This window comes from Lynx rufus, unplaced genomic scaffold, assembly GCF_022079265.1.
Source record: "Lynx rufus isolate CCGP_SWC_20201006 ecotype Redwood Valley unplaced genomic scaffold, mLynRuf1.p SCAF_6, whole genome shotgun sequence".
In the NCBI taxonomy this organism is placed as follows: Eukaryota; Metazoa; Chordata; class Mammalia; order Carnivora; family Felidae; genus Lynx; species Lynx rufus.
This window is the reverse complement of record NW_025814878.1, coordinates 56,646,115-56,673,425: the sequence shown is the minus strand read 5'-3', so window position 1 is coordinate 56,673,425 and position 27,311 is coordinate 56,646,115. Positions and strand designations below refer to the sequence as shown.

At 43.7% G+C, this 27,311-nt stretch overlaps 1 protein-coding gene across 1 annotated transcript in view; it reads right to left on the bottom strand.

Moving 5' to 3' along the window:
• FAXC (failed axon connections homolog, metaxin like GST domain containing) overlaps positions 1-6,683 on the bottom strand; it is a 70,708-nt gene extending 64,025 nt beyond the window's left edge. Inside the window, exons 1-2 of the mRNA XM_047102852.1 lie at positions 6,392-6,683; positions 870-1,005 (exon numbers count right to left, since the gene is read on the bottom strand). Of these exons, the coding sequence (XP_046958808.1) occupies positions 870-1,005; positions 6,392-6,657 (402 nt within the window). The 5' untranslated portion in view covers positions 6,658-6,683. The remainder of the gene's footprint in view (positions 1-869; positions 1,006-6,391) is intronic.
• Positions 6,684-27,311: the final 20,628 nt, after the last annotated feature.

Genomic DNA, 27,311 nt, shown 5'->3' with positions numbered 1-27,311 from the left:
AATACATAGAATTGAATGACAACAAAAATACAACCTGTCAAACTTGTGAGACACAACTCACAGAAAAATGTATACCTTTAACTGCGTTCCTCTGTTCATTCTTTAATGCTGAAATGGGCAAATGTTTCACCGAAAGTCATCTGAACACAACATGGAGCCCCATGGAAAAGCTCTCACAAAATCCACAACTATCTCCCTGGTGGCCTGCTGGGTGCTCTGCCCCCCAGGATTCATGAGAGACAAAATATAATGCCGTCAAACAGACACCTAAAGGAAAAAACCACGTGGGGCAAAGGTGGGCACCCACCTTTATTAGTAGCTGCCCAGGAGGCCTATCCAATCTTAACCAAAGCCTACTCTATGTCAGAAAAGCAATACCATGACCCTGAACCCTACAAAAGTCCATACCCTTTGGATCCCTCATTAAATTGAATGTAAAAATCAACAGACACTAGAATCAAGTCTCTGCTAAGTGTCTAGTAAGGACTGGACCCTGCTAATTTCACACCCACCCCTTCAGCACCAAGAGCAAGTCCTTCCCACGGTGTGAGATTAGGAACTCCCCCTCTGACATGACTGTCATGAAAATAAAACATGTTTAGGGGCTGCTGGGTGACCCAGTCAGCGGAGTGCCCGACTTCTGCTGAGGTCATGATCTCACGGTTCGTGGGTTCGAGCCCTGCCTTGGGCTCTGTGTTGACAGCTCGGAGCCTGGAGCCTGCTTTGGATTCTGCGTCTCCCTCTCTCTCTGCCCCTCCCCCGCTCATTCTTGCTCTCTCTCTCTCTCTCTCTCTCTCTCTCAAAAAAAAAAAAAAATTAAAGTAAACTTAAAAAATTAAAAAAAAAAAGATACATTTGTTCACAAGTACCTGATAGGGTAAGTCAGCCATCCTTAAGTAAGTTTCCATTTTCAAACAGAAAGGAGACAAACTGGGGACACCATTGTTAGGTCTTGCAAACTGATGCAAAATAATAGCATCTTTGGAGTCAATCTCTTGCTGTTTCCTGCCAAAACCAAAACAGAAATAAAGAACAATCCACATGTTATACATACAATTCCCTTAGTTCCTCAGAGGTCCCTGGTGGGTTGTAGCTCCTCAATGAACAAGCAGATCTCTTTGTCATAGGGGCTTACCTCACCCAGAAGCATTTAGAGTAGAAGCTTAGCCAAAACACGGGAGAACCTTACAAACTACCACCATGATCCCGAGGACTTAGTTAGTAACTATATATCAACCTCCTTCTGATGAGAGCTATACCCTATGAGCAGGAAGAGTGCTTTCTATAACAGGCCCACCTCTTCTCCAGCTGGCTATGTTTACCTGCCAGGGACAAACAAGTTGGATGGATAAAAATGATTCTGTGTGCTTACTAGGTGTCAAGCATTGTTCTTAGGGGTTCACAGGTATTATTTCACTTAATTTTCACAATAACTTTATGAGGGAGGTACTACTGTTATCCGTGTTTTATAGATGAGGAAACTGAGGCAGAAAGGATTAACTTGCCCAAGGTCACATTGCTAGATGCCAGAACCTGGACTGAACCAGGCAACCAGAGTCTATGTTCTTGACCCCTAGACTATATGATGAAACTGTCCATAGAACCCAAGTGTGTCCATGTGTGTTCCTCTCACACATGGAAAGTGCACACAGTATCAGTTCTGCACCAATTATCATGAGGATTAAATTTTAAAAATCTATAAACACTGGTCAAGCTCTCAAATACTGTAGAGGAGTCATAGAATCTATTCTCATTCACAGAGTTTTAATCCCCTTAAACTACAATATCTCCTTAAACTACAACATCTTCCACACAGCTTCCCTCTTACGCCACCCTCAGGAACCTTTTGCAATTCCCTCTCTTCTTTCCCTCCACCCAAGCACTTCCCAGTCAGATAAGCCTGTTCCTTCTCGTTGGCCTTCCCTGGGCCTCTGCTTCCCTCACATCACTCCCAGTCTAATCCCACACCCACTTTCACCCAAGCAAGAGACAAGCTCTTTGTATCATCATCCATGGATGCTCACTTACTATAGTATCTGCGTTCAGCGAAACAAACTCTTTTGGAGAAGTTTACTGGCAAAGCGTCCATTCCACTTAAAGAGTTGAGAATGACTCAGTTTGAAAATACTGGTCAGGTCAAAAGAATAAAAATATTTGCTGTTTTCTGGCAATATTTGCTGTATAAAACAAAGATTTTCATCTAGATGAAAGGCAGGGGAGGTCAGATACTAAAATCAAGGAGCCACTTAGACTATTCCTAGAGAGCGTGAACTAGATTTGACAATTAGCTGATTTTGTCCAGGCGAATAATTCAAGTCACAGAGTGGTATTTTCATGTAAATTAGCCAGGCAAAATTTAAGAATTGTTAAGAGGGGAGATAAATATAAAATCTTCTGGTCCACTGGCCAGAAACATTTAATTCTAATGGTTAACTTGAGCCATCTCATAATAAGAATGGATGTGACAAGCATATGGCGATGACTTTGTATACATCATGCATATTATTTTATTTCATGTTGACAGTAACACCACCGAGTGGATATTGTTAGGGTTTAAATTTAGTGTATCATACAGTAGATAAAGAAACTGAAGCTTAACAGAGGTTAAATAACTTGTCCAAGGAATATCATTTTAAGATCAGGTCATTAATAGCTCCAGATCCCAAGGTCTTAATTTTTTTTTTTAATGTTTATTTTTGAGAGAGAGACATAGAGCGTGAGCAAGGGAAGGACAGAGAAAGGGAGACACAGAATCTGAAGCAGGCTCCAGGCTCTGAGCTGTCAGCACAGAGCCCAACATGGGGTTCGAACTCACAAACCACAAGATCATGACCTGGGCTGAAAGCGGAAGCCAAACCGACTGAGCCACCCAGGCACCCCTCCAGATCCCAAGGTCTTAAGCAGTACACTGAAATGGGCAATTTCTTAGTTAATTTGACCAAAACAGCCAGTTTGACTCAGGTTGCTCAAGCCTGGAACTTTCTAATAAAAGTTATAATAGCTAATGATGGCCAACTTTTAAAGAATGCTTTCTTATATGTCAAACTCTGTTCTAAGCATTTCACATTCAACTCAATTAACTCTATAAGGAAGGCTACTGTTATTATCCCCATTTTACAGATGAGAAAACCATGTAGCCCAGAAGCTTACTCTCATATTCAAGGTTACATGGTTAAAAGCAAAGTTAGTTTGAACCCACTCTGGCTCTAGAGCCCTTCTTCCACACAGCAGGAACTACTCTCTAACTTAGGATCAGAGGAGCAGGTATTTTATAAAACACCTACATAGCTGTATTTTCTAAAGTGGCCTTATAATGAGAGCTGTATAAGAGGTCATCTACAGGAGCCTGGGTGGCTCAGTCGGTTAAGCATCCGACTCTTGACTGCGGCTCAGGTCATGATCTCACAGTTTCGTGAGTTACAGCCCTGTGTGGGGAGTTTCTCTCTCTTTCTCTCTCTCTCTCCGCTCCTCTCCACTGCTTGCGCTCACAAATAAACAAACAAACAAACTTTAAAAAATAAATAAAATACAATATCTTAAAAAAGAAAGAATACCCACAGAGCAGCAAAACTAGCCCCTCCTCCCAACATGAAGGCTGTCACAGATGACAATGCCTCTGTGTACAGCTGATGAGCGGTTTGTGTATGGAGGTCAGGTGTTGGTGGACCTGTGGGCTGCTGTCATTCCCTAAGTTCTCTAGGGCAGGCTGAGCCCAAGTGCCCAACGTGCAAATGAGCTACCAACAACGAAATCATCACTTAGTCATTCACTTTACACACAACACATTTCCAAATGGATTGAATTTAAGATAACTGCTAGGCTATCCCCACTCAAGGAAATAAAGTAGAGGGTTGAGGCAATATTTGTTTAAAAATACTGCAGCGGGAAAAGCATGCACAAAATCCAAACTACTCCTTTGGTTCTATACTCATGAATTTAACTCCCTAAATAATTCTCACTGGCCAGCTTTCCTTTAGACACTGGAGACCTGGCCATACACTGGGGTTAAGTCCATGCAGCAGACAATTCAAGTGGTCACGACTTTACCGTTGCCCATGACCTCAGACATTGTGATCTTTTCCAGATGTATTTTCCATCCTGCATATTCCGGATTGTTTGGTTTTGCTTAAACTGAGACAACTGAAACTTAAAGTTCATCCTAAATGGAAGTTTCTGTCTTGTGACCTCCGATGGTCAGTTCCAGACCTTGCTCCGTCTTTCCCCCCTATCTTTTTGTGCCACTAGAGGCTGTCAAAAACTCTGGTCCCCGCCACAGGCCTCGCTTGCCTGAGCAATGCCCCAGTTCTCTACATTTCTCCTCCTCTTCCGCCATCCAAGTTTATTTCACATCGGTACTTTCTAGGAGCCAGTGGTAAAAAAGTACAGACTCCACAGACACACATTCCCAGGTCTGGATTCTACTACTCTTACCGTGTGATCTTGGGCAAGTGTTTTAACCTCCCTCAGCTGTACTCTCCTTATCTACGAAATGGGAATCAAACATCCAACGAGAGCTGTGAGGGATAAATAAGTGCAAGGAAAGCACTTCTATGAAGAGTCCCTACTAAGGGATCAAAAACAGGCAGCCATTTTTATTATGTGCATAATAACAGGGTTGTCTACCCCGTTATAACATATTTCCTACCCAGGGTTTGAACATTTGTCAAGAAACAAAAGTGAATCAACCAAGGATTAAAAACGCCTCGATCGAAGTAAGTATCCAAGTAGTCCACTAAGTGGGGAAGGACACTTCTGTGGGCAGAAAGTCTTCCTTGTCCAGCAACCACACCTGCCAGGGCGTGGCCTGCTCCCAGGATGAGCTCTGGGCTACTCCCTATTTCTGCAAGGTCATTAAAGCAAGGTTTAGAGCTGGTCCTATGAAGCTGTGCCTTCACCCCCTCCACAAAGTGTTAAACCGGTGAGAAGTCACACAGTTCTGGATCCTGAAAAGGCTTTGGGCTGGAAGATAACTGAGAAACAACTGGGTTACTGTTTAAAGTACTGCACAAATGTTTTAGTTGTTCATACAGCTTGCCTCCTAACTTGGAATAGAGTTCTAAAACTAGCAAAAGTAGGAAATAATCCAGAGAAATAATCCACTTACAATTTTTTTTACTTGGTTCAACTAGATGATTCAAGGCACTGTGCTGAGAGAATTCAATGTATATAATACGTTCAAGATAAAACTTCGCAATTATAGCTAAATAATAGTGAAAGCCAGTACTTCCCTCAGACCTAAATGATTTCCCACCCTCTCAAAGACTAGAAATATTCAAAATACCTACGTTAGCCTGTCACCATGCCCAGGAATCCCCGCAGGCCTGTTAAAGGTCACCTGTCACTGTCTTTGTTTATAGCCTATTGTGTAGGATTCCCCCCGCTGGAAAAGGGCAGTGTGAACGCATTTCTCGCTATTTAAAAAATACTGGCCGAAGGATTTTCTGAGCTACTGAGAACCGCTTGCTTCTGGCCTTCTCCCGGGGACAGAGGGCTCAAACGCATGGAAATTTTAACCATAAATCGATGTATCCACAAGCCAAAGGACCATCCCAGGAGCCTATGTATTACCCTACTCAAAGATCTCATGTCGTTCTGGATGTACCAACAGTAGGGGCCTCCATTTCCTGGTATTTCCGAGTCAGTCCTGTAAACATTCTGCGGCAGGGGATGAAACTGTTTACGGCACTGGGTGACTCCCGTGTTCCTGTCAAACACGCCCATGTGCTAGTGCTGTCCTCGGATCTTCTACTGTTCACACAACAATGGCACTGAAACCGGAATATGGTGCTTAGCGTTAAATACCTGATCAGCAGATAACCAGGTTAAGGTTGCATCAAACCTGCACACCACTACAATTGACCATGCCTCTTTAACAGGGACCTGGAGGTCTCTGGAAGCTTTTGCAATTTCAGCCTTTTGATGATGTTGACAGATGGGGAAGGATAGTGGAGAACTAGTAAAAGATAAGGTTAGTGGTTAACATTCCAGCATTATTACCTATAAACAAATAAGGCATTTCATAAAAGTGTAACTTAATATTTCTACAAGGCCTAGTTCTATTGTTGCAAACATTGCACTTAGGATCTTACTAAGGGCATTTCATAACAGACTATTTTGCTCCACAACAACCCAGAGAATTTTTGCTTTTAGCGCCGAAGGATTGGGAGACCAATGTTTTTCCCTCCCAGTACCGGGTTAATTCTCCCGTTAACTCCGAACTGCCCCTCAGGGCAGGTGACCACGGACTGCCTCTAGGGAAAGGTAAGGGCAGGATTCTTGGGCATTTTGGGCGGCGTGACCGAGAGGCTGGCACGGTCCCCCCTCGCGTCAGCCCTGCCCTGGCCAGGTGCCCCTCTCGGCGCCCCTGCGCGGGGCCCTCTCTCCGGCTCACCTAATGACCAGGAGTTCGTGGAGCAGATACGCAGCTGCGGCCAGCAAAGCTCCCCCGGTCAAGTAAAGTGTTTTCTTCCACCAGGGATCGGAGCCCAGCCCTGCCATGATCCCACCGTAATCCTGCAAAGGGAAAGCGATGATGTCCCCATAAAAGGAGAAGGGCTCCTCGGACCCGGCCCACCAGCCGAAGAAGGAGACGCTCTGGTTCCAGCTCAGATCCACCACGCACGGCCTGGACGAGGCAAAGCCAACCCCCCAGTGCATGCTGCGCGGCTGGCTGCGGGCGCCCCTCCCAGGGCCCGCGCCGCCCGCATGGGAAGAGGCCGGCGCGGCCCGGCGCGGGCTCAGCGGCGCGCTGGGGGCGCGGGCGGCGCGGGCGGAGGCGACCGAGGCGGCGGCGGCGGCGGCGGCGGCGGCGGCGGCGGCGGCGGCGAAGGAGCAGGAAGGACGAGGGCCGCGGGCGGCGGGCCTGGCCGGCGGGGCCCCGGGGCCCTGGGCGGCAGCGGCGGCCGCCGGCTCCCCCCGCAGCGGCCTCTCCGCGCCGCTCTTTGTGTCGGCGCCTGGAGAAGGCCGCGTGATGTCATTGCTCCCCGGGGCAGGGAAACAGAGGCGGGATAAAGTCACCTACCCCGCGCCCTGCCCCCGCCCCGCATCTCCGCGGTCCGGCGGCCTCCGCCCCGGCCGGAGCTGCAGGGCTGGGCGCGCCCGGCGGGCTCCGCGCCTCCAGGCGGCACGGCCGGGAACGGCTCGGCGCGCGAGGGATAGGGCTGCGGCGGTGCCTGGAAATGCGGCTCCGCCGGGAGGAAGCTGCAGTCAGGGCCCGGATCTCGGTCCCCCCCAAGCCCCGGCCCGCCCTCCGCCGTCGCTCCAGCCCCTCCCGCAGGCCGGAGAGCGGGGAGCGCGCGGGACTCACCTGAGGCCGCGCCGAGTGGCAGGCAGGAGACGCCACCCGGCGGGGGCTGGGAACGAGCGCCCGGATTAAGGTCGGGAATTAAGATTGTTCTGGCCATCAGGAAGGCGCTGTGTATTTGCATAATTTATAAAAACACTCTTATTACAGGGCACAGTTACCTAGGCTTTGGCCATGTGCTCACAGAGAGGAGAGCTTGTCTGGTTTGACAAGTAAGAGCAACAATGCACCCTAGAGAGATTTCCCCCTCTGGCAGACCCAGCTCAAGTCTTTCCCCCTTTGAAGTCATTATGGGGAGAACCCGCAGAGGTGGGGTGTTTTGGTTTGTTTTCCTTTTCTTTTCGGTGCAGAAAATCTCGCAAACTCTCTCTCTCTCTCTCTCTCTCTCTCTCTCTCTCTCTCTCTGTGTGTGTGTGTGTGTGTTTTCAATTTTCTTCCATTAACTTCATGGTTAATTTCATTTTTAAAAGTTCGTAAGTCTAGGGGGCACCTGGGTGGCTCAGTCAATGCAGCGTGGGACTCTTGGGCTCGGGTCAAGATCTCACAGTTTGCGGGTTTGAGCCCTGCATCAGGCTCTGAGTTGACAGCATGGAGCCTCCTTGAGGTTCTCTCTCTCCCTGTCTCTGTGCCCTTCCTCTCTCTCTCTCTCTCAAAATAAATAAATAAACTTAAAAAGATCATAAGTCCAAACAATAGGGTCATGTTTCATGGTTTTATGATATACACATGAATTTTAGCAAGAGCATGGATAGCTTAAAATTGTTTGGAGGAACTGAAAAAGAAATTCAAGTCGGGGATTTATCTATCACTCCCAAGGTGAAAGGATGGATGTGGGAACCCTCCAAGCTTTTTCCTGAGAGGGCGGACACTGGAGTGAAGGAAAGCTCCCCCTTCCCTTCTACTTCCGCTGCCACATCAGCCCTTTAGAAGAGCAGGGAATGCTGTCATATTCCTAAAACATGGACTTTTTGCCAGCCTGAAGGAGATATGGGAGGTACTAACCAGGATTGGGGAGGGGTCCCATACAGCAGTGTGTAGGTACCCCTGACCTCTCCGGAAGAAGGAGTGTGTGTACTCAGAAGTGGAACTCCTTTGAGCAGGTGGTGGGAGTGAAACCCAAGAGCCTGCTGGAGTGACACAGGTGGTCACCAGATTCCTCCAGGGAGAAGGACCAGAAGGCTTCGGGGCCTTGTTCACAAGAAGCAGAGTGGGCAGGTTCGGGATCAGAGCAGAAATGCTCTGTGCCCAGATGAGACAAGGAGCTGACACCAGCCATTCTTCATTCTTCTTCTGTGACCTTCCACAGAGCACTCAGCCTTTGCTCCCATTAAATGTTGAGCCAATATTTAAAAAGTAACCGTTTGTTTTTTGGTACTGAGCTCTATGACTGAGTGTCTAGGTTCAGTCACGGGGATGAGCATAAGTTACCTTCAGTGAAGCCTTCATGGAAGGCAAAAGAGAGAATCAATACTGGCAAAATCTGTGTCTGGGAAACAAGTTAGAAACCAGACGAAGCTGAATGGTCTGATCCCAAGAGCCACTTACTGCATTTTACTGTCACAGCTCTTCTGGTAGGCCAACCTACCCCACTCACTCTTGGGGGCCTGTGGACATTCCTGGACTTGTCAGATCCTCTCTGAACATTATGTGGCTTTTGGTTCAAGTGTGGTTTACATTTTCAGAGACACCATGAGGTGAACTATTTTTAGATGCATGTGTAAATAAATTCTGTGAGAAAAACTAGAATATAATCTTAATCTGATGCAGATTAAAAGTTAGCTTTTAGACCTGTGACAGAGAAGAAAGATTATTCAAACTCAGCTTGTATAAAAGTGAAAGGAGGCAGGGGCACCTGGGTGGCACAAAGTGGTGGGCTCTTGATCTTGGCTCAGGTCGTGATATCACAGTTCTCGAGTTCGAGCCCTGAATCAGGCTCTCCCATGATGGCGACTCAGAGCTTGCTTTGGATTCTATCTCTCCTTCTCTCTGCTCCTGCCCCACGTGTGCGTGTCTGTTTGTGTGTGGGGGTGTGTGCAAGCACACACGCATACACACGCACATGCTCTGTCTTTCTGTCTCAAAATAAATAAACTTTAAAAAAATTTTAAGGGGCTCCTGGGTGGCTCCGTCGGCTAAGCGTCCGACTTCGGCTCAGGTCATGATCTCAAGGCTTGTGGGTTTAAGCCCTGCATCGGGCTCTGTGCTGACAACTCGGAGCCTGGAGCCTGCTTCGGATTCTGTGTCTCCACTCTCTCTGCCCCTCCCCCATTCATGCTCTGTCCCTCTTTGTCTCTCAAAAATGAATAAACGTTAAAAAAAATTTTTTAATGTTTATTTATATTTGAGAGATAGAGCATAAGCGGGGGAAGAGGCAGAGACAGAGGGAGACACAATCCGAAGCAGGCTCCAGGCTCCGAGCTGTCAGCACGGAGCCTGACGCGGGGCTCGACGCGGGGCTCGAACTTGTGAACTGTGAGATATGACCTGAGCCGAAGTTGGACACTAAAATGACTGAGCCAGCCAGGCGCCCCTAAAAAAAATTTTTTTTTAATTCTCTAAGGTGAAAGGAGGCAGGAATCTCTGAGGAGTCAATAGATACAAGAGGTGGACAAAAGTTTGGTATGAGAACATGAGAACAAGGCTCTGAGGAAAAGGAAAGCATCTATAGCTGTGAAGGCACAGCAGCCATGCAAGCCTTAGCCAAACTTTGTGCAAGATCAGACTGAGTCCTACATGGAAAAGCTGCTCCACAAAGGGGTGCAATCCAGCCACAAAGAGAAGGAAGGGAGGCAGGGACTCAGCCCCAGAGCAGTGGTGGTGGTGTAACTAACAGCCAGAGGGGAACTGAACAGAACTGGGTTAACAGAGGAGCTGAGGAGATGAACTCTTCAAAGAATGGCCCCTCAGAACCCCCTGTGTAGAGCCAGATCCCAGGCTGAATCCCCAGGGGCTGTGTAGGAACCGTGCCCTACAGGGTGAAGGTATAGGGAACTAAATATGTCTGCCTTCCAGCTCCCCTCCTAGGACTCCTTCAGCTACAGAAATGGTATGAAGACCGTGGGAGCCAGATGGACATCTTCACTCCACCCCTTCCGCAAACGCCATCAATTCTGACTGCCTTGGTGTCATAACCATGGATATAAGCTCCACGCTAGAGGGATCTTATTATTTTTCTTTCTCAAGGACTTTGTTTCACTAATTCTAATTGAGGTTTTACAAGACAGGAAAAGGGAAGGGACTAATACTTATTGAACACCCGACTGTCGATATTTTTTTCAGTAACTTTTCAAAACAACCTGTATTAGATAAGTATTGCCATCTCCATTTACAAATGAGAAAAGTGAGGCAAAGAGACATAAATTAACAAGTTCAATTCCCACAGCTAGGTAATGATACAGCCAAGATTCAAACCCAGTGTCTCACACCAGGAGCTCTTTGAGCTTCCTACCACTTGGGGTATTTCTCAAGTGCCAGGGCTGGTGCCCTGTCCATGGCAATCCTTCTTTACACCATTCTGTTCTGAACTATGTCTAAATCCGATGGTTCTAAAGCCTCAATGCCTACCAGTTATACTGTCACCTTTTGAGAAAGGTGGATTCAGACAGCTCCTTATACCAATATTGCTATGCCTATGTTATGCTTCGCCATGACAATATGACAAGGGACAAGTAAATCAGTGCTTCCTGAACTTGTATATGTATCAGCTGGAGCTCTGCCATTATGATCAAATAAGAAACAATGATCGGTTCTTCTCCAACATTAGTGTGCAAACATTAGCTTGCATATGAAATACATGGCATCTTTTTAACATACAAATTATTTTTTTAATGTTTATTTTATTTATTTTGAGAGAGAGAGAGAGAGAGGAAGCAGGGGAGGGGCAGATAAAGAGAGAGACTCCCAAGCAGGCTCCACACTTCATCAAAGAGCCCAACGGGGTCTCAATCTTATGAACCATGAAATCATGACCTGAGCTGAAATCAAGCGTCTGCCACTTAACCAACTAAGCCACCCACGTGTCCCTTAACATACAAATTCTAACTCAGTAGTTCTGGTGTGAGGTCTGAAATTCTGTATTTTTAACAATCTTCCTGGTAAGACTAAACATATACTTTGATTAACAGTGGTCTAGACCAGGGGCACCAGGGTGGCTCAGTGGGTTAAGCGTCAGACTTCAGCTTCAGACTTCAGCTCAGGTCATGATCTTGGGCTCTGTGAGTTCAAGTCCCGTGTCTGGCTTGGTGCTGACAGCTCAGAGCCTGGGGCCTGCTTCGGATTCTGTGTCTCCCTCTCTCTCTCTCTCTCTGCCCCTCCCCCACTCATGCTTTGTCTCTCTCACTCTCAAAAATGAATAAATGTTAAAAAAAAACATGGGGCGCCTGGGTGGCGCAGTCGGTTAAGCGTCCGACTTCAGCCAGGTCACGATCTCGCGGTCCGGGAGTTCGAGCCCCGCGTCAGGCTCTGGGCTGACGGCTCAGAGCCTGGAGCCTGTTTCTGATTCTGTGTCTCCCTCTCTCTCTGCCCCTCCCCTGTTCATGCTCTGTCTCTCTCTGTCCCAAAAATAAATAAACGTTGAAAAAAAAAATTTAAAAAAAAAAAAAAACAACAACAACAACAGTGGTCTAGACCACTGGCTTATGAGGAGGATCCAAGAGTCTGCCCAAAAGGGACCACCCCAACCCATGTTCTTTTTTTTTTTTCAATTGGCAAGCGTTTATTTTTGGTTTTAATATTAGTTTAATAGGACTTCCAAAGCAGTTTAATAGGACTTCCAAAGCAAAAATATTGAATTTTATATCATTCCTTTGGATTTCATATCTTTTACATGTTCTTTTTTTTTTCTGTGATTGGCTTTATTTCACTTTGCATAATGTCCTCAAGGTTCATCCATGTTGTAGCATGTGACAGGGTTTCTTTCTTTTTTTTTTTAATATGTAATTTATTGTCAAATTGGTTAAAAACCGAGAACAAACTGAGGGTTGATGGAGGGTGGTGGGAGGGAGTGGAGGGTGGGTGATGGGTATTGAGGAGGGCACCTGTTGGGATGACCCATGTTCTTAACCAACTCAATCAAGTCACAGTTCATGATGAGTTTGGACACCAGACATACATATAAAAGGGTGTATGCAGCAGAATCAGACATGGAGAGAAAATGAATCAAGACTCAAGAAGAGCAATTAGAAGAGAAAGTAATACATATTCCTTGTGAGAGGTCCTAGCCTAAGTGCTATGAGGTGACAGAAGAAGTCATGGGGCAGGAGAGTTGGGGGTGGGGGGGAGTGGTAGGGGAGAAAAGGGGGAGAAGACAGGATCCTAGGAGATTAGCGTTAGCAGAGCATCTTTTTCAGGTGCCAACACAAAGAGCACAAACAAATGAATACAATGTTTTTATAAATTTCATTGACACTTGAAAAAATTTTCATTTAAGTATGATACTTTATGTTTCAAAATATAGTTTAAAAGATTTAAGGCCTTGCTGCTGGGGTAAGAAGTGGATGTGATGTTGGTACTATTGCTGGTCTTACATAATAAAGATGCCACTTTATTAAAATATCTCTAAAATATTAAAAATTAAAATGTTATTCAAAAAATAAACAATTGAATTGATAATGTTACCCTAGATTTTATTGTAAAGCTTCTGTTTTCTTGGCTTGACTTGTGGAGAAGAGATCTAATACCACCCTACCTAGATACCCTGAATCTTCACCGACATTAAAGCTGAAAGCCAGTATAACACCATAAGGTGACTTTGCCTGTCTACTTTCTGATTGGCTGGATGTGAGCATCTTCTAAATCTTTATGTAACTATTAGAAAACATTTTCTGCAAAATGGAGTTGATGCTGAGAAAAGATATGCAAATAATAACTAGGCTCAGATGAGTGATAGGCAATTGAGAAGGTGGGTCACAAGAAGGGTTTGGAGGGCCCCTGGGCAGCTCAGTTGGTTAAGCATCTGACTTTGGCTCAGGTCATGATCTCACAGTTCATTAGTTCAAGTCCCCCATCAGCTGAGCTCGAGCCCTGTTTCAGGCAAACACAAGCCCCACTTCAGATGAGCCCCACTTCTCTCTCTCTCTCTCTCTCTCTCTGCCTCTTGTGGGATTCTATCTCTCTCTCCCTCTCTCTCTGCCCTTTACTCACTTCCAGCACTTTCTCTCTCTCTCTCAAAAAAGATGAAAGAGGGGCGCCTGGGTGGCGCAGTCGGTTAAGCGTCCGACTTCAGCCAGGTCACGATCTCGCGGTCCGTGAGTTCGAGCCCTGCGTCGGGCTCTGGGCTGATGGCTCAGAGCCTGGAGCCTGTTTCCGTTTCTGTGTCTCCCTCTCTCTCTGCCCCTCCCCCGTTCATGCTCTGTCTCTCTCTGTCCCAAAAATAAATAAACGTTGAAAAAAAAAATAAATAAAATAAAATAAAATAAAAAAAAAAGATGAAAGAAAGAAGAAAGAAAAAAAGAAAGAAAAGAAAAGAAAAAAGAAAAGAAACAAAGGAGGAAACAAGGAAAGAAAGAATGAAAGAGTTTAGAGATTTTGAGCTGGGGCAGTGCATTAGTTTGCTAGGTCTGTCATTACAAAGTACCATACCCTGGGCGGCTTAAACAACAGAAATTTATTTCCTTATAGTTCTAAAGGCTAGAAGTCCATGATCATGGTGTTGGTGGGGTTGATTTCTTCTGATGGCCATATTCTCCCTGTGTCTTTATATGGTCTTTCCTCTGTATGTCTGTGTCCTAATTTCCTCTTCTTATAAAAACACTAGGCATATTGGATTAGGTCTACCCTAATGACCTCACGTTACTTGAATTACCTCTTTGAAGATCTATCTCCAAATACAGCCGCATTTTGAGGTATTTCAACATATGGATTTTAGGGGAACACAATTCAGCCCATAACAGCCCATAGAATGCTCAAATGGAGATGTCTCCAACTGTGAGGTTTAGAAAAGAGATTTGGGCCCAAGATCGAAATGTCTGGGGGTCATTAAAGGCAAAAAGAGTAGATACGAGAATGTGAAGTTCAACGCTGTGTGAGAGGAGAGAGGGCCAAGGATAGAACCCTGAAAACAACACATCTAGTGATGGCCTAAGGAAGAGAGACCCATCCAAGACATTGAGAAGGAGAAAGGGCCAGGAAGGAAGCCAGATGGGTGTTGGGGCTGCAAAAACCAAGGTGTCTCAAGAAAGTATGAAGTGGGATCAATAGTGTTACATGTTCCCAAAAAGTAGAGTAAAATAAATTTAGCCAGAAGCACAGACATTACTGACCTTGGTGGCCAAGCACATTCAAGTGTCAAGGGAATAGAAGCTAGGTTTGAAAAATGAAGGAATGATGGGGCGCCTGCGTGGCTCAGTCAGTTAAGCGTCCAACTTTGGTTCAGGTCATGATCTCACGGTTCATGGGTTTGAGCCCTGCACTGGGCTTGATGCTGACAGCTCAGAGCCTGGAGCCTGCTTCAGATGCTGTGTCTCCCTCTCTCTCTGTGCCCCTCCCCCACTCACACTTGGTCTCCCTCTGTCTCTCAAAAATGAATAAATGTTAAAAAAATTAAAAAGAAAAAAAAAAGGAAAAATGAAGGGAAGCAGGTAAGTGTAGATAACACCTGTCGTGAATTTGGCTGTGAAAGCGGAAAGCAAAGGTGATTGTTGGAGGGGGAAATAAATATTTCTCCATTCTTTAAGAGATTATGTAATTTATTTTTAATATAAATACACAAACAGTGCAAAATTCAACAGCTACAAAGAAGAATGCAATGAAAGGTAGATCTCTCAGCCAGGACTCTCCCCTTGCCTCCAGATGTGCTCTCTTCTCCACCCTGCTCCTCGCCCCAGAGGCTGGACTTCATGAAGGACATCAATGATTTCCTTGCACTGTGCTTTTGGTTGTATGCACAGAAACGTCCCTCATACGGTTTGCCCCATGACAGAGGTTGGAAGGCAGGAGGAGAGTAGGGAAGCTGTGAGTAAGCCATAGTGTCTTCTCCTGTAGTCACCATAGGGCCATGGCTCCTATCACGCAGGTCCCTCTACACTGCCACCTTCTGTGGGTTTCAGGAAAGTCCACACACCTTCAGCAGGAGCCATGGTAATGACTTCTGCTGCTGCCTTCCCTGGGGTGCAGTTTTGTAAATAGTCCTTTTTTTGCCCCTCTTCAAAATACCCACTTTAAGTGTGCTTTCAGTTGTTTGCTAGGATTCTTTTCTTTTTTTTAATGTTTATTTATTTTTGAGAGAGAGAGAGAGAGTGTGAGGCAGAGCAAGGGCAGAGAGAGAGGGAGACAGAGGATCCCGAAGTGTGCTGGGGCTTGAGCTGAGAGATGATGGAACTGAGAGATCATGAGCCGAAGTCAGACGCTTAATCAGCTGAGCCACTCAGGGGCCCCTCTTGCTGGGATTCTAAGACACACAGTCGCCCTCCTAACTTTGTTCTTGTTACCCAGTTCCCCTCCCCAGACACAAATATAGCCATCACCTTCTGTGTTTATTCCTAGAGATATTCCATGCATTACAAAAGCATTTTCTATACATACATGTACCTATATATATGCATATATTGTTTTAAATTATTTTTACACAAATTTGTATCATTAACTGCCTCTCCTGCACATTACTTTCTTTCCTTTTTATCTTAAATATGGAACTTCTAAGCTTCCTGATTCTTTTTTTCTATAGTTGCACAGAATATAGTGGTTATACATGCACATACACACACACTTCTGCATACGTTTATGTTTCTAGAAGTGGAATTTCTGGGTCAAAGGAGCCATGCATTGTAATTATGATATATATTGCCATATTGCCCTGCATAGAGGGCAATTTAAACTCGCAATAGTTTTGAAACTGTTTCCTCATATGTCCCCTTACCACACATTTTCTTAAATCCTTCGATCATTCCTAATTTGGTAGGTGAGAAAAGTGTCTCATTTGGTTTAAAAAAATTATTTTAATGTTTATTTATTTTTGAGAGAGACAGAGTGTGAGCAGGGGAGGGAGAGAGACAGAGGGAGACACAGAATCCAAAGCAGCTCCAGGCTCTGAGCTGTCAGCGCAGAGCCCAACGCAGGGCTTGAACTCACAAACCATGAGATCATGATCTGAGCTGAAGTCAGATGCCTAACCGAGCCACCCAGGTGCCCCTCATTTTGGCTTTAAATTTACGTTTCTCTTGTTATGTGTGAGGTTGGATGCATTTCTTTAAAATACATTTGTACTGACTTTTCAGTGAACTCTTCATTTTTTACTGGGTTATAAGAACTTTTTAATTGATTTATATGAGCTTCTAATTGGAAAAAAAAAAAACTCTGTGAATTGATTTGCAAATATTTTCCCAGCTTGTTATTTTTCCTTTTTTTTTTTCTTCTATGGCTTCTTGGTTTTCTATCATAGTTTTAGACAGGCTTCCTCCTCAGACTGGGATGTTTCAGTCCACAATTTCAGATACTATTAGGTGACTTCAAGTGCTGGGGGTGTCCATGAAGGTAGAAGCCTCTAGAGACAAGGTTCTGTTGCTGCTGAGGTAGGACACAAACCATCCACATAGACATTGAAGTTTCTCAGGAAAATGGGAGAACATGGGAAGGGGAAGGAAAAAAAAAAAAGATGCTGTGATTGAAGGGAGTGACCAGAAGTGGGGAATGGCAGCAGAGTAGTGAGGACAGGACAGCTAGACTTGAGGCTTGGAGACACAAGAGCTTTGTGACACAGAGTAATGGCCATGAGTAAAGAGGACACAAACTCCCATCTCTCAACTCTGAGAATGGGAAACTTCCTCTCAAAATGGCTCCAGATGAAATTAAGTCCTCAGAGGTCAGTTAAAGTAGGAGGTAAAGAAAACTTCGATGAAGGCTTGAGAAGTAGGGTAATTGGTAAGTCATGAAAGGTGGCTTAGAGGTTGCAGCAGGAAGTGTAGAAGAGGGGAGGTTGAGTGAGACAAGAAGAACTCAAGAAACAGTCTTGAGTAGAGATTATAGAAAAGATTCGGTGTGGGGTGTCTAAATCCTGGGCAGTGACTGTGGTTAGCAGGGACCCTTACTGGACTACATACAAGAATGAATGTTAAAAATGTCTGTCCCCAGCAGGTCCCTGGAGCAGTAACACCTGGGCTGGAACGGGTCAGTTTGTCATCTCGGGAGCACAGAGAGATTTGCCTCTAGAAGGGTTAAGTTTCAGCTTCCTTTGGTTGGTTCTCAGGGAAAGTTCTGGATCCTAAACTGACGGGTCTGTGGGTGCTCAAGTAAATAAACAGTGGCCTGCAAGGGCAAAGGCCTGTCACTAGGAGGTGGGTCTGCGTGCCTCCTTGTGGTACGTGTGAGGGTGGGGTGGCTGAGGGCAGAGAAGTGAGCTGCTTGGGGGTCACACTGCATCAAAGCCCTTCCCTTAAGCTCTTTGATAATGTAGTTGAGTGTTTCTCATCCATTCTTCCATTCACCTAGCCATCTACCTATTAATCTATTTATCTCTATTTAAAATCAGCAATCTTTTTTATGAGTCAGAATTCTTTAAATATTGCAGAAATCTGATTGTTCATTAATTCAGACTGGCCCTCCACCATGCCATCCAGACAAACTAAGTCTAAAAAACAGAATCCCAGAACATCTCGTTGATTCAATATCAAAGAATGACCAAAAATGGGGCACCTGGCTGGCTCAGTCAGTAGAGCACACGACTCTTGATCTAGGAGTTGTGAGTTCCAGCCCCACATTGGGCATACAGCCTACTAAAAAAACAAACAAGCAAAAAGAGGCAATTTAAATATCCCAGTTTTTGCCTTTCACAACTTTTGACAGTCTTCATGTTCACTTTTACAGGTACAGGCAAAAGATGGAGTGACCATATTTTTCTTTTCCTGACATACTCTGCCAAGTAAAGACTATGTTTCCCACTGCAGTATTTTACTACAGTAAATTTTAACCTTTTTGTGTGGCCATAAATTCTTTTGAGACTCTGATGAGGGCTATAGAAACATCCTCGGCAGAAAAATACATGCACACAAACACAAATGTTTGTCTGTTTTTTAAGTAGGCTCCATGCCCAACTGGGGTCGAACTCATGACCCAAAGATCTAAACTTGTATGATCTACCAACTGAGCCAACCAGGTGTCACCCCCCTGCCCTCGTCACACACACAATTTTGTGCCCTATTTCAAGTGGTTCCTGGAACCTCAGAAGCCTGTCTGTAGGCCTCAGACACCACAGGGACTGTCTTAGAGTTAGGAAAATAAATGGAGATCTCACATGATATCAGTGAGCTCTATGTCCATTAGGTTCTGTCAACAAGAAACGAAAACTCAAATCTAACAAAATGGAAACATCTGGTATCCATACTTACCTTGTAACTCTTCACCCGCACCACCCCCCCACCCCCTCAGCTCTGCCGCATCATCTTGAGAACATATTTTCTTTCTTTGGGTCCAACTGGTGCCTTTTAGCTCCTAAACAGTGGCTCATTTATAAGTGCTCATCCTTTTCTTGCTGGGACACAAAGGCTTTATTGATCTCACAATAAATTCTTTTGCTTGATTTTCATGCAAATCTTCAGTGTCAGGATTTTTTTTTTTTTTTTTTTGATACAGAGAAGGCTTGCATGGCATTTCCATCTCATTAATTATAATCAACTAAGAATCTCCTTTCTAATAAAGTCACATTGTTAAGTTAATAAAAGCAATTACGTGTTGGTTGTACTTCCTTCCATTTGGTCTTATTTCCATCTTTATTTCTACATCCATATTTTCTTAGGACTCTCAGATTTTGGACTTATTTCTGTAAGCCTATAATGATACAAATATGTTTTATGGAATTGCAGGGACCGCACCAGTCCAAGTTTGAAAAGTATTTCCAGTAAGCATAACTTGCCCCTGTGCCTGGTTACCAGCAGTCTCCCTAAATCTCTACCTGATGCCTCTCAATGTTGTTCCAGGTCAACAGTAGCATGGAAACCCTCTCGAGTGTCCCTAGTATACATCATAAAGACATTCCAAACAGTGTCCAACACTGTGACTTTTTGCTTGACTAAGATATTTTTGATATGTAGTATTTTAATACTTTTCTTCCATTTATCATTAATACAGTAGCAAAACCTGTAGCTATAATACAGAAAGGATATAATTTTATTCTGGGTCTTTAAAGCATTTTATCAAGTTGCAATTAGTAGCATGTTGTAGTTATAGTCACAGAAATGTAACAAAGCTCTAAGAGAACTAAGGCAAATAGCCCAGACTACAGACCTTGTGAAGCTCTGTTTGACTGAAATGCTTGAAGATGTTACCTTGCCTACAGACAATTCAGATATGTGATAATAAGCCAGTTGTGTGTGGTCATACTACTACTATGACCATAGAATGTCACAGATATCAGGGACAAGTATAAAAGTAGTGAAGGTCACAGGCTCAGGAATCAGACTGCCTGGGTTCAGATCCTAGTTGCATCTTGATAGTTGTGTAATGCTGAACACAGTTTAATAGCCCTGTGAAACTGGAGTGGACAGCAGTCCCTACCTCACGGGACTGCTGTGAAGTTTAAATGAGATAATACACACAGAGGCCTTCACACAAGGTCTGGTGTTCCATAAAAGCAAAAGATTACAATAAGTGGCCAATATTACTTATGGATCCTTTTTAAAAAACAGTATGAGACAGGATTCACATTAGTTGATGAAGAATTTCTTTGCTAGACCAATTCAGTATCACAATATTCATTAACATTTTCTCTATTTTGAAACTTCCAAAATGACAGAAAAATTGATGGACTAGTACAATGACTATATGTACACCCTTCATCAAAATTCACCATTTGGTAATGTTACTACATATACTTTCTCTGTGTTTATACACAAGCACACACACACTCCCAGAAACCTAAATAAATATAGCTTTTCCCAAAGTCCTGAAAAGTATTTAACCTGTCTTTATCCACTGTTCTCATTTTCTCCTTATCCTTTTCTAACAATATGGCCTGTTTTCATTTTTAAACCCTTTGGGTTTTTTTAAATTTTTTTAATGTTTATTTATTTTTGAGAGAGAGAGAGAGAGAGAGAGAGAGAGAGAGAGAGAGATTGTGAGTGGGGGAGGGGCAGAGACAGAGGGAGACACAGAATCTGAAGAGGCTCCAGGCTCTGAGCTGTCAGCGTAGAGCCCAACATGGGGCTCAAACTCATGGGTTGTGAGATCACGACCTGAGCCGAAGTCAGACACTTAACTGACTGAGCCACCCAAGCACCCCTTCATTTTTAAATCCTTTGGATGAGAGTTGCAGATATCTTGTTTTTCAGAACCTACATATCCAACTACTATACGCAGTTCCTAAGAATAAGGACATTGTCTTTCAAAAACACAATGTTATCACACATAAGAAAGTTCATAATGGGGGCACCTGGGTGGTTCAGTCGGTGTCCAACTGTTGATTTTGGCTCAGGTCATGATCCTAGGGTCCAGGGTCATGGGATCAAGCCCTGCATCAGGCTCCACACTGAGCATGGAGCCTGCTTAAGATTCTCTCTCTCTCTCTCTCTCTCTCTCGCTCTCGCTCTCGCTCTCCCCCTCTGCCTCTTCCCCTGTCCGCACATGCTCTCTCTCTAAAAAAAAAAAAAAAAAAGAAAAAAAAAACAGTTCATAGTAATTCCATAAAGTTATCTCAGATCTAGTCTATGTTCAAATTTATGCAATTGTCTCAAAAATATTTTATAGGTGTTTTGTGATTGCTGTTCTATTCAAAATCCAATCAAAGTTCTTGCATTGCACTGATCACTTTCAATCTACACCCCAGTACGGGTCAGGTAACTTGTAGAATGTCTCACATTTTGGATTTGACTTTTCCCTTATGGACAGTTTCTTTTAGCTTGTTCCCAGTGCCCCTGTAGTCCTGACTCCCTGTGCCTAAAGTCGGCCACTCTTGTAAGGATCCCTAAATCACTGCTTTCCTTTGCATGGGATCTTCCCTTCAATAAATATTTGTTTAGGTTATTTACCCCCACCCACTAAATGGTAATATTGACTCTAGGTTCGGATGTTATGGTAAGGCAAACTATAATAAACTAAGATTTGATTTAGCTGTGATAGAGAACGCAAGCAGCGGTAGTTTATTTTTTTTAACGTTTATTTATTTTTGAGACAGAGAGAGACAGAGCATGAACGGGGGAGGGTCAGAGAGAGAGAGGGAGACACAGAATCTGAAACAGGCTCCAGGTTCTGAGCTGTCAGCACAGAGCCCGACACGGGGCTTGAACTCACGAACTGCGAGATCATGACCTGAGCCGTCGGACGCGTAACCGACTGAGCCACCCAGGCGCCCCTTGCAGGGGTAGTTTAAACAAGCTGATATTCATTCATTCTCTCTCTCCCCTTTCCTCTCTTGTTCCCTTCCTCCCTACCTCCACTCTCTCTTTTCATCAAAGTCTGGAGGAGGACAGCCTCAGGCTGATACAGTAATGCACTTATCAGGCTCCTCTGACTTGGTGCTCCAGCTCTGGGTCTGAGCTGATTGTTCCAACTCAAGCCACCATGTCCCCTTTCAGCCAGCTGGAGGGAGGAAAGGCAAGAAAAAGTGCACTCTCCCTACTGACACTTCGTGGAAGTTACACATACCATTTCCACTCACATCTCATTGGCCATAATTAAGTTATATGGCCACATCTAGCTTCAGGGAAGGTCAAGAAATGTAGCTAAAATAAGGGGTCCTGTTGCTACAGAGGGAAGAAGAGATTTAGGGGACACTCACTAGCCTTGGCCAACTCTATTAACAGAGGCCGGTGGTCAAGAGGGTCACTGAGAGGGGTGCCTGGTGACTCAGTCGGTTAAGCATCCAACTTCAGATCAGGTCATGATCTCACAGTTCATGAGTTCAAGCCCCATATCGGGCTCTGTGCTGACAGCTCAGATCCCGGATCCTGCTTCAGATTCTGGGTCTCCCTCTCTCTCTGCTCCTCTCCTGTTCGTGCTCTGTCTCTCTCTCTCTCTCAAAAATAAATAAACATCAAAAAAATTAAAATAAAAAAGAGGGTCACTGAGAAATCATCACAGGGAAGAAAAAAAGGGAGGCTCTTCAGGCATTGGAAATAAAAACAGACCATATTCTTAGAAAAAGATAAGGGAAATTGAGACTAAAAAGAGAGGCAGATTAAATACAGAACCTCAAGAAAAACTGTATTTATTTATTTGGGTTTTTGTGAAGGTAGTAGTAGCCCCAAGGTAAAGTAAATGTGCACAGCTTATCATTTAAAAATAACCAGTAATAACCTGTTGGATTATCCAAATTATTTGACTTCATTGAAATTTCACTGAAATATATTACCAGCATTTCATTCACTCATTTTCCCATTCAACAAACAAATATCAAGGTCCAGGCACTGAGCTGGGTCAGGGCATATAACAGTGAAACAGGACAATGGTCCAGCCCACATAGTGTGTATATGAAACAGAACTTAATGAACTATTTACACAAATAAATCTAAGTCCATAATTGTGATAAGTGCTACAAAAAAAAGGGAAAATGGTATAATGTTAAAAGGGGTATCTGCCCTAGTCAGGAATGTTCCCAGAGGAGGTGATGCTTCCGAGAGGAGGTGATGCTTGGGCTGAGGCCTGAAGGAGAAGTACAATGAACTAAGTGGGGGAGGCAGGACGCTGGTTAGGGAGTTTGAATGTGCTTGAGCGGAGGGAGAACTGAGCGGAATGTAACCACACCGAGACTTGAGACAATGAGTGAAACGCTACTCTGGCTGGCTACCTTTCTTACAAGCAAGACAGGAAGTAAGAAAATATGCATGTATCTGTTTATTTGTGTAAAACATGTATGTACACGCATATGTGACAAACCAAAAAAATAATGCACTTGGTTACCTCGTGAGTAAGTGGGACTGGAGTGGAAAGAATGAGATGTATGAGGTATGGGAGTAGAAAGTAACAGTTCTTGGAGTAGAACTGCTTGTATAGTTCTGACTTTTAGAGACATGTTAATGGCACATACCCTAAAAGTAAATAATTTAAGTCAGCCAGGATGTTGGGGAGGGAGAACCCAAAAAGTAATACAAATAGCAACACATGAACCTAACTGAATACATATGATTAGAAACTAATTACAATGAACAACATAACCAGACTGAGGTGGATGGGGAAGAAAAGAACTAACTCAATATAACTTTGGAAAATAGTATTTTAACTATATATACTATGGTTAAATTAAATTTGTTTCTTGGGGTGCCTGGGTGGCTCAGTTGGTTGAGCAGCCAACTCTTGATTTTGGCTCAGGTCATGATTCCAGGGTCATGGGATCAAGCCCTGTGTCAGACTCTGTGCTGAGATTCTCTCTCTCTTCCTCTACTTGAGATTCTTTCTGTCTTCCTCTACCTCTCTCCCCCACTTACGAGTACTCTCGCTCTCTGAAATTAAAATAATAATAATAAATTGTTTCTCATAGGAGTATGAGTTAGCAATTGTGAAATGATGAGTATTCTAGGATTGAGAAAATAAGTAAAATAAAGAAAGAAGAAATTCTAGAATAAATCCTGTGATGTTGGACTGCCATCAGAGGTATCAGAATGAATTCACAGTCATACACACACGGGGGGCTCCTGGGTGTGGGGAGAGAAACAAGTATAGATGTGTGCAGGAATATATATTCATATACCTAGCTCTGTCTGCTGAGGGGATCTAGAAGCAATGACACCCAGTAATATAAGGACACTTAGTGGTCAGATCTTGGTTTCTAAATACTATTCTCCAGGAAAAGGAATTGGGACTCCTTGAATGCCAGGGCTAGATCAGGACAAATACAAGTTGAGCCTGGAGTACCTGTGACACCACACGTGAGGAAGTGCTTGAAAAATTGCAGGGACATGAAAGGACATGAGAAGGGTTTCCAATGGCCAAATCTGGGACAATTTAAGTAATGGCAATGATAGCAATAGGTTATAACCCATGTAAGACAATGTCCATGAGTCCATACTAATAAAAATAAATAATTAAACCAATGAGGAAATGGGGGAGAAGGGACAGTTCTTTCTTTCAGAATTCCATTAATAAGTGTAGATGATGAAAATTACCACTAAACAAACACCACAGTCATAAGTGTTTCAAGAATCATCTATGGATCATAAAACTAGTGGGCAGAAGCATGAAAAATAGAGTATTTACATATTCTCAAAGTATCTCACAATAAGGTGAGATACATCATACAGGGAAAAAATATAACTTATGGTGAAGAAATCTGCTAGACACCACCTTAGCTGAATGATCAAGCTTAACATCACCAGTAACAAGACATATTGACATCATGTGTCTCCTGACAGAACGCCCTGAGAAAGGCACATCATTTCGGTGATGTTCTTGCCAAAAACACATTACCTGAATTTAATTGTGAAGAAAAATCAGAAAAACAAACAAGTTGAGGTACATTTTAAACAAATGTCCAGTGCTATGTCAGTCTCAAAGTCATGAATGACAAAGACAGAAAGAGGAGCTGTCCCAAATTAAAGAAGACTCAGACACGACAATTTAATGCAATGTGGGATCTTGTTTCCCCCTAAAAAAGACACTAATGGGACAATTAATAAAACTTCAATAAGATTTGTAGATTAGGTTGTAATCTACAAATTAGAAATGTGTCAAAGTTAATTTTCTGGGTTTATTGTATTGTGGTCAAAGATAACATTTGGGAAGCTGAATGAAGGGTATATCGGAACACTTTGAATTATTTTTGGAACTTTTTTTGTAAGTCTCAAATTATTTTATAATTATTTTTAAACTTTTTAAAAAAGTTTTATTTATTAAGAAAGAGAGAAAAAGAGAAAGCAGGGGAGGGAAAGGGAGAGAGAGAATCCCAAGCAGGCTCTGCACTGTCAGCACAGAGCCTGATGCAGGGCTCAAACTCATGAACCGTGAGATCATGACCTGAGCTGAAGATGCCTAACTGACTCAACCACCCAGGCACCCCTTTAATTATTTTTAAATGCAAAGTTTAAGATAATGCGAAAGAACTATAACGGACTCTTCTGTTACTGAAATCCAGCATATACTTGTCAAAAAATAAACAATGAAGCTTGAGAGGCAGGCAGGGCCAGATCATGTCTGGACTTGGTAGCCATGTTGAGGGATTTAGGTCTTTTACCTTAGGAGCAATGAAAAACCACTGAAGGGTGGTTTTTTTTCTTTTTTAATTTTTTTTTCAACGTTTATTTATTTTTGGGACAGAGAGAGACAGAGCATGAACGGGGGAGGGGCAGAGAGAGAGGGAGACACAGAATCGGAAACGGGCTCCAGGCGCTGAGCCATCAGCCCAGAGCCCGACGCGGGGCTCGAACTCACGGACCGCAAGATCGTGACCTGGCTGAAGTCGGACGCTTAACCGACTGCGCCACCCAGGCGCCCCACCACTGAAGGGTTTTAAGAAGAGGCTGCTATTGAGTTCGTTCATCAGTGAGGGCCCAAACAGGAAACAGATGGCACATCTGAAATAAGATAATTTGAGGAGGATTTATTTACAGAAGACTATAAAAGTGTGGGTATAGGGAGCCATCCAACTAAAGCCAACAGGTGGGTAGAGCAAAAAAAGGGAACTCAAGCTGATAAGGAGCAGTTAGTCAAAGAGGGTGAAGTCCTGAAAATAAAGGAGAAAGGTAAAAGAAGGGAGGTAATCAACAAAGTCAATGAGTAAAAGCTGAAACGTGGTCTCTAGGTATAGTCACCTGGTCAATTTGTGACTGTGGTGAGAACAGTTTCAATAAAACAATAATGGAGGAAGGCAGACCAGAGTAAGCTGAGAAGTTACAGAATGAGGAAATGGAGACAACTCTTTTGATATGTGTGGCTGTGTTGGGGAGGGGAAGAAAACATAGGACAGACATCATTCCGTAAGCTTTCCAATTATCCACTGTGAAATCAACTGGAACAGTGGGAACACCTTGAACAAATTTTCTAAAGCAAGATACCTACAAAGAATGGCTCTCTATGGAGTCTGAAGCTTATCTACAAAATGACTCTGTTAACAAATCATAATCAAACAAAATGTTCAACCTTAGTACCCAAATGGCACCCCTCCCGTTTTCCAAATCCAAACACGTTCATCAAAAAATAGAAAGTCTCTTAAGATCACAGGTTGCAACGATATTGACGTTTTCATTTGAGAGCACTCAGGCATGATTTAGGGGACAAAGTGATAGCATTTCTAGTGCCTCAAGCAATTGTCTAGACATAAATTAAAAGATTTAAAGAGGATTCTTTTGTTATGTTTTGTCCTCAGGAAAAATATAGACCACACAAATACAGCAATGTTTTACATCCCTGCATAGCACCTATTTTCCCCAGAACATAGTAACTTTGGGAAAAATCAAAGCTTTAGTAACAACTGCCATTGCTTTTTATTCTAGTCTCTTAACCATGTTAGTTTCTAGAATCCTGACTCTAGAAGGCTCTTTCAGGTTCCAAAGGGGTTTAGCATGTATGTGCTGGGTGCTGGATCCCACTGCTCCTTGTGCAAGTTTTGGGAAAAGCGACACTACTTGACCTCTCTCTTGTCACCACCTGTCTTGCCATGTTCCTGCCATCATTCATAGCTACTTCTAAGTGCTGAAAGTTTCGTTCTCCTAGTGCTTGTAGCATTTTGAGCCAACCTTAAATGGTCTAATAGTTTTGATCATTGTAGCCTCACTGAGCAATCTGACTCCCTCCAGGACCACAGGTGGTCCATGGTCCAGGTGACTTCCTAGCTTCCCACAGTTGTTCCCTTCACCCCAAACTAAGACTGCCTGCCAATTCACCTTCTTACTCTCTCAGCCTTGTTCTTTTTCATTCTAAGACAGGTTTACAGTCTCTTTTGCTGGACTCTGAGTCATAAAGTCTCCATCATTTTTTCTTGCAGGACATTCTCATGAACCCAGAGTTCCTCAGGGAAGGTTTGCAGATTAAACTCCCCACCATAGCCTAATTGCTAGATTACTGCTTTTCAAAAGGTGGTAGTTCTCAAAATTAAAAATTTGCAGCTGGGCAATCCTCACTCTACAAATATACATTTTAAAAAACTGTAGTATCT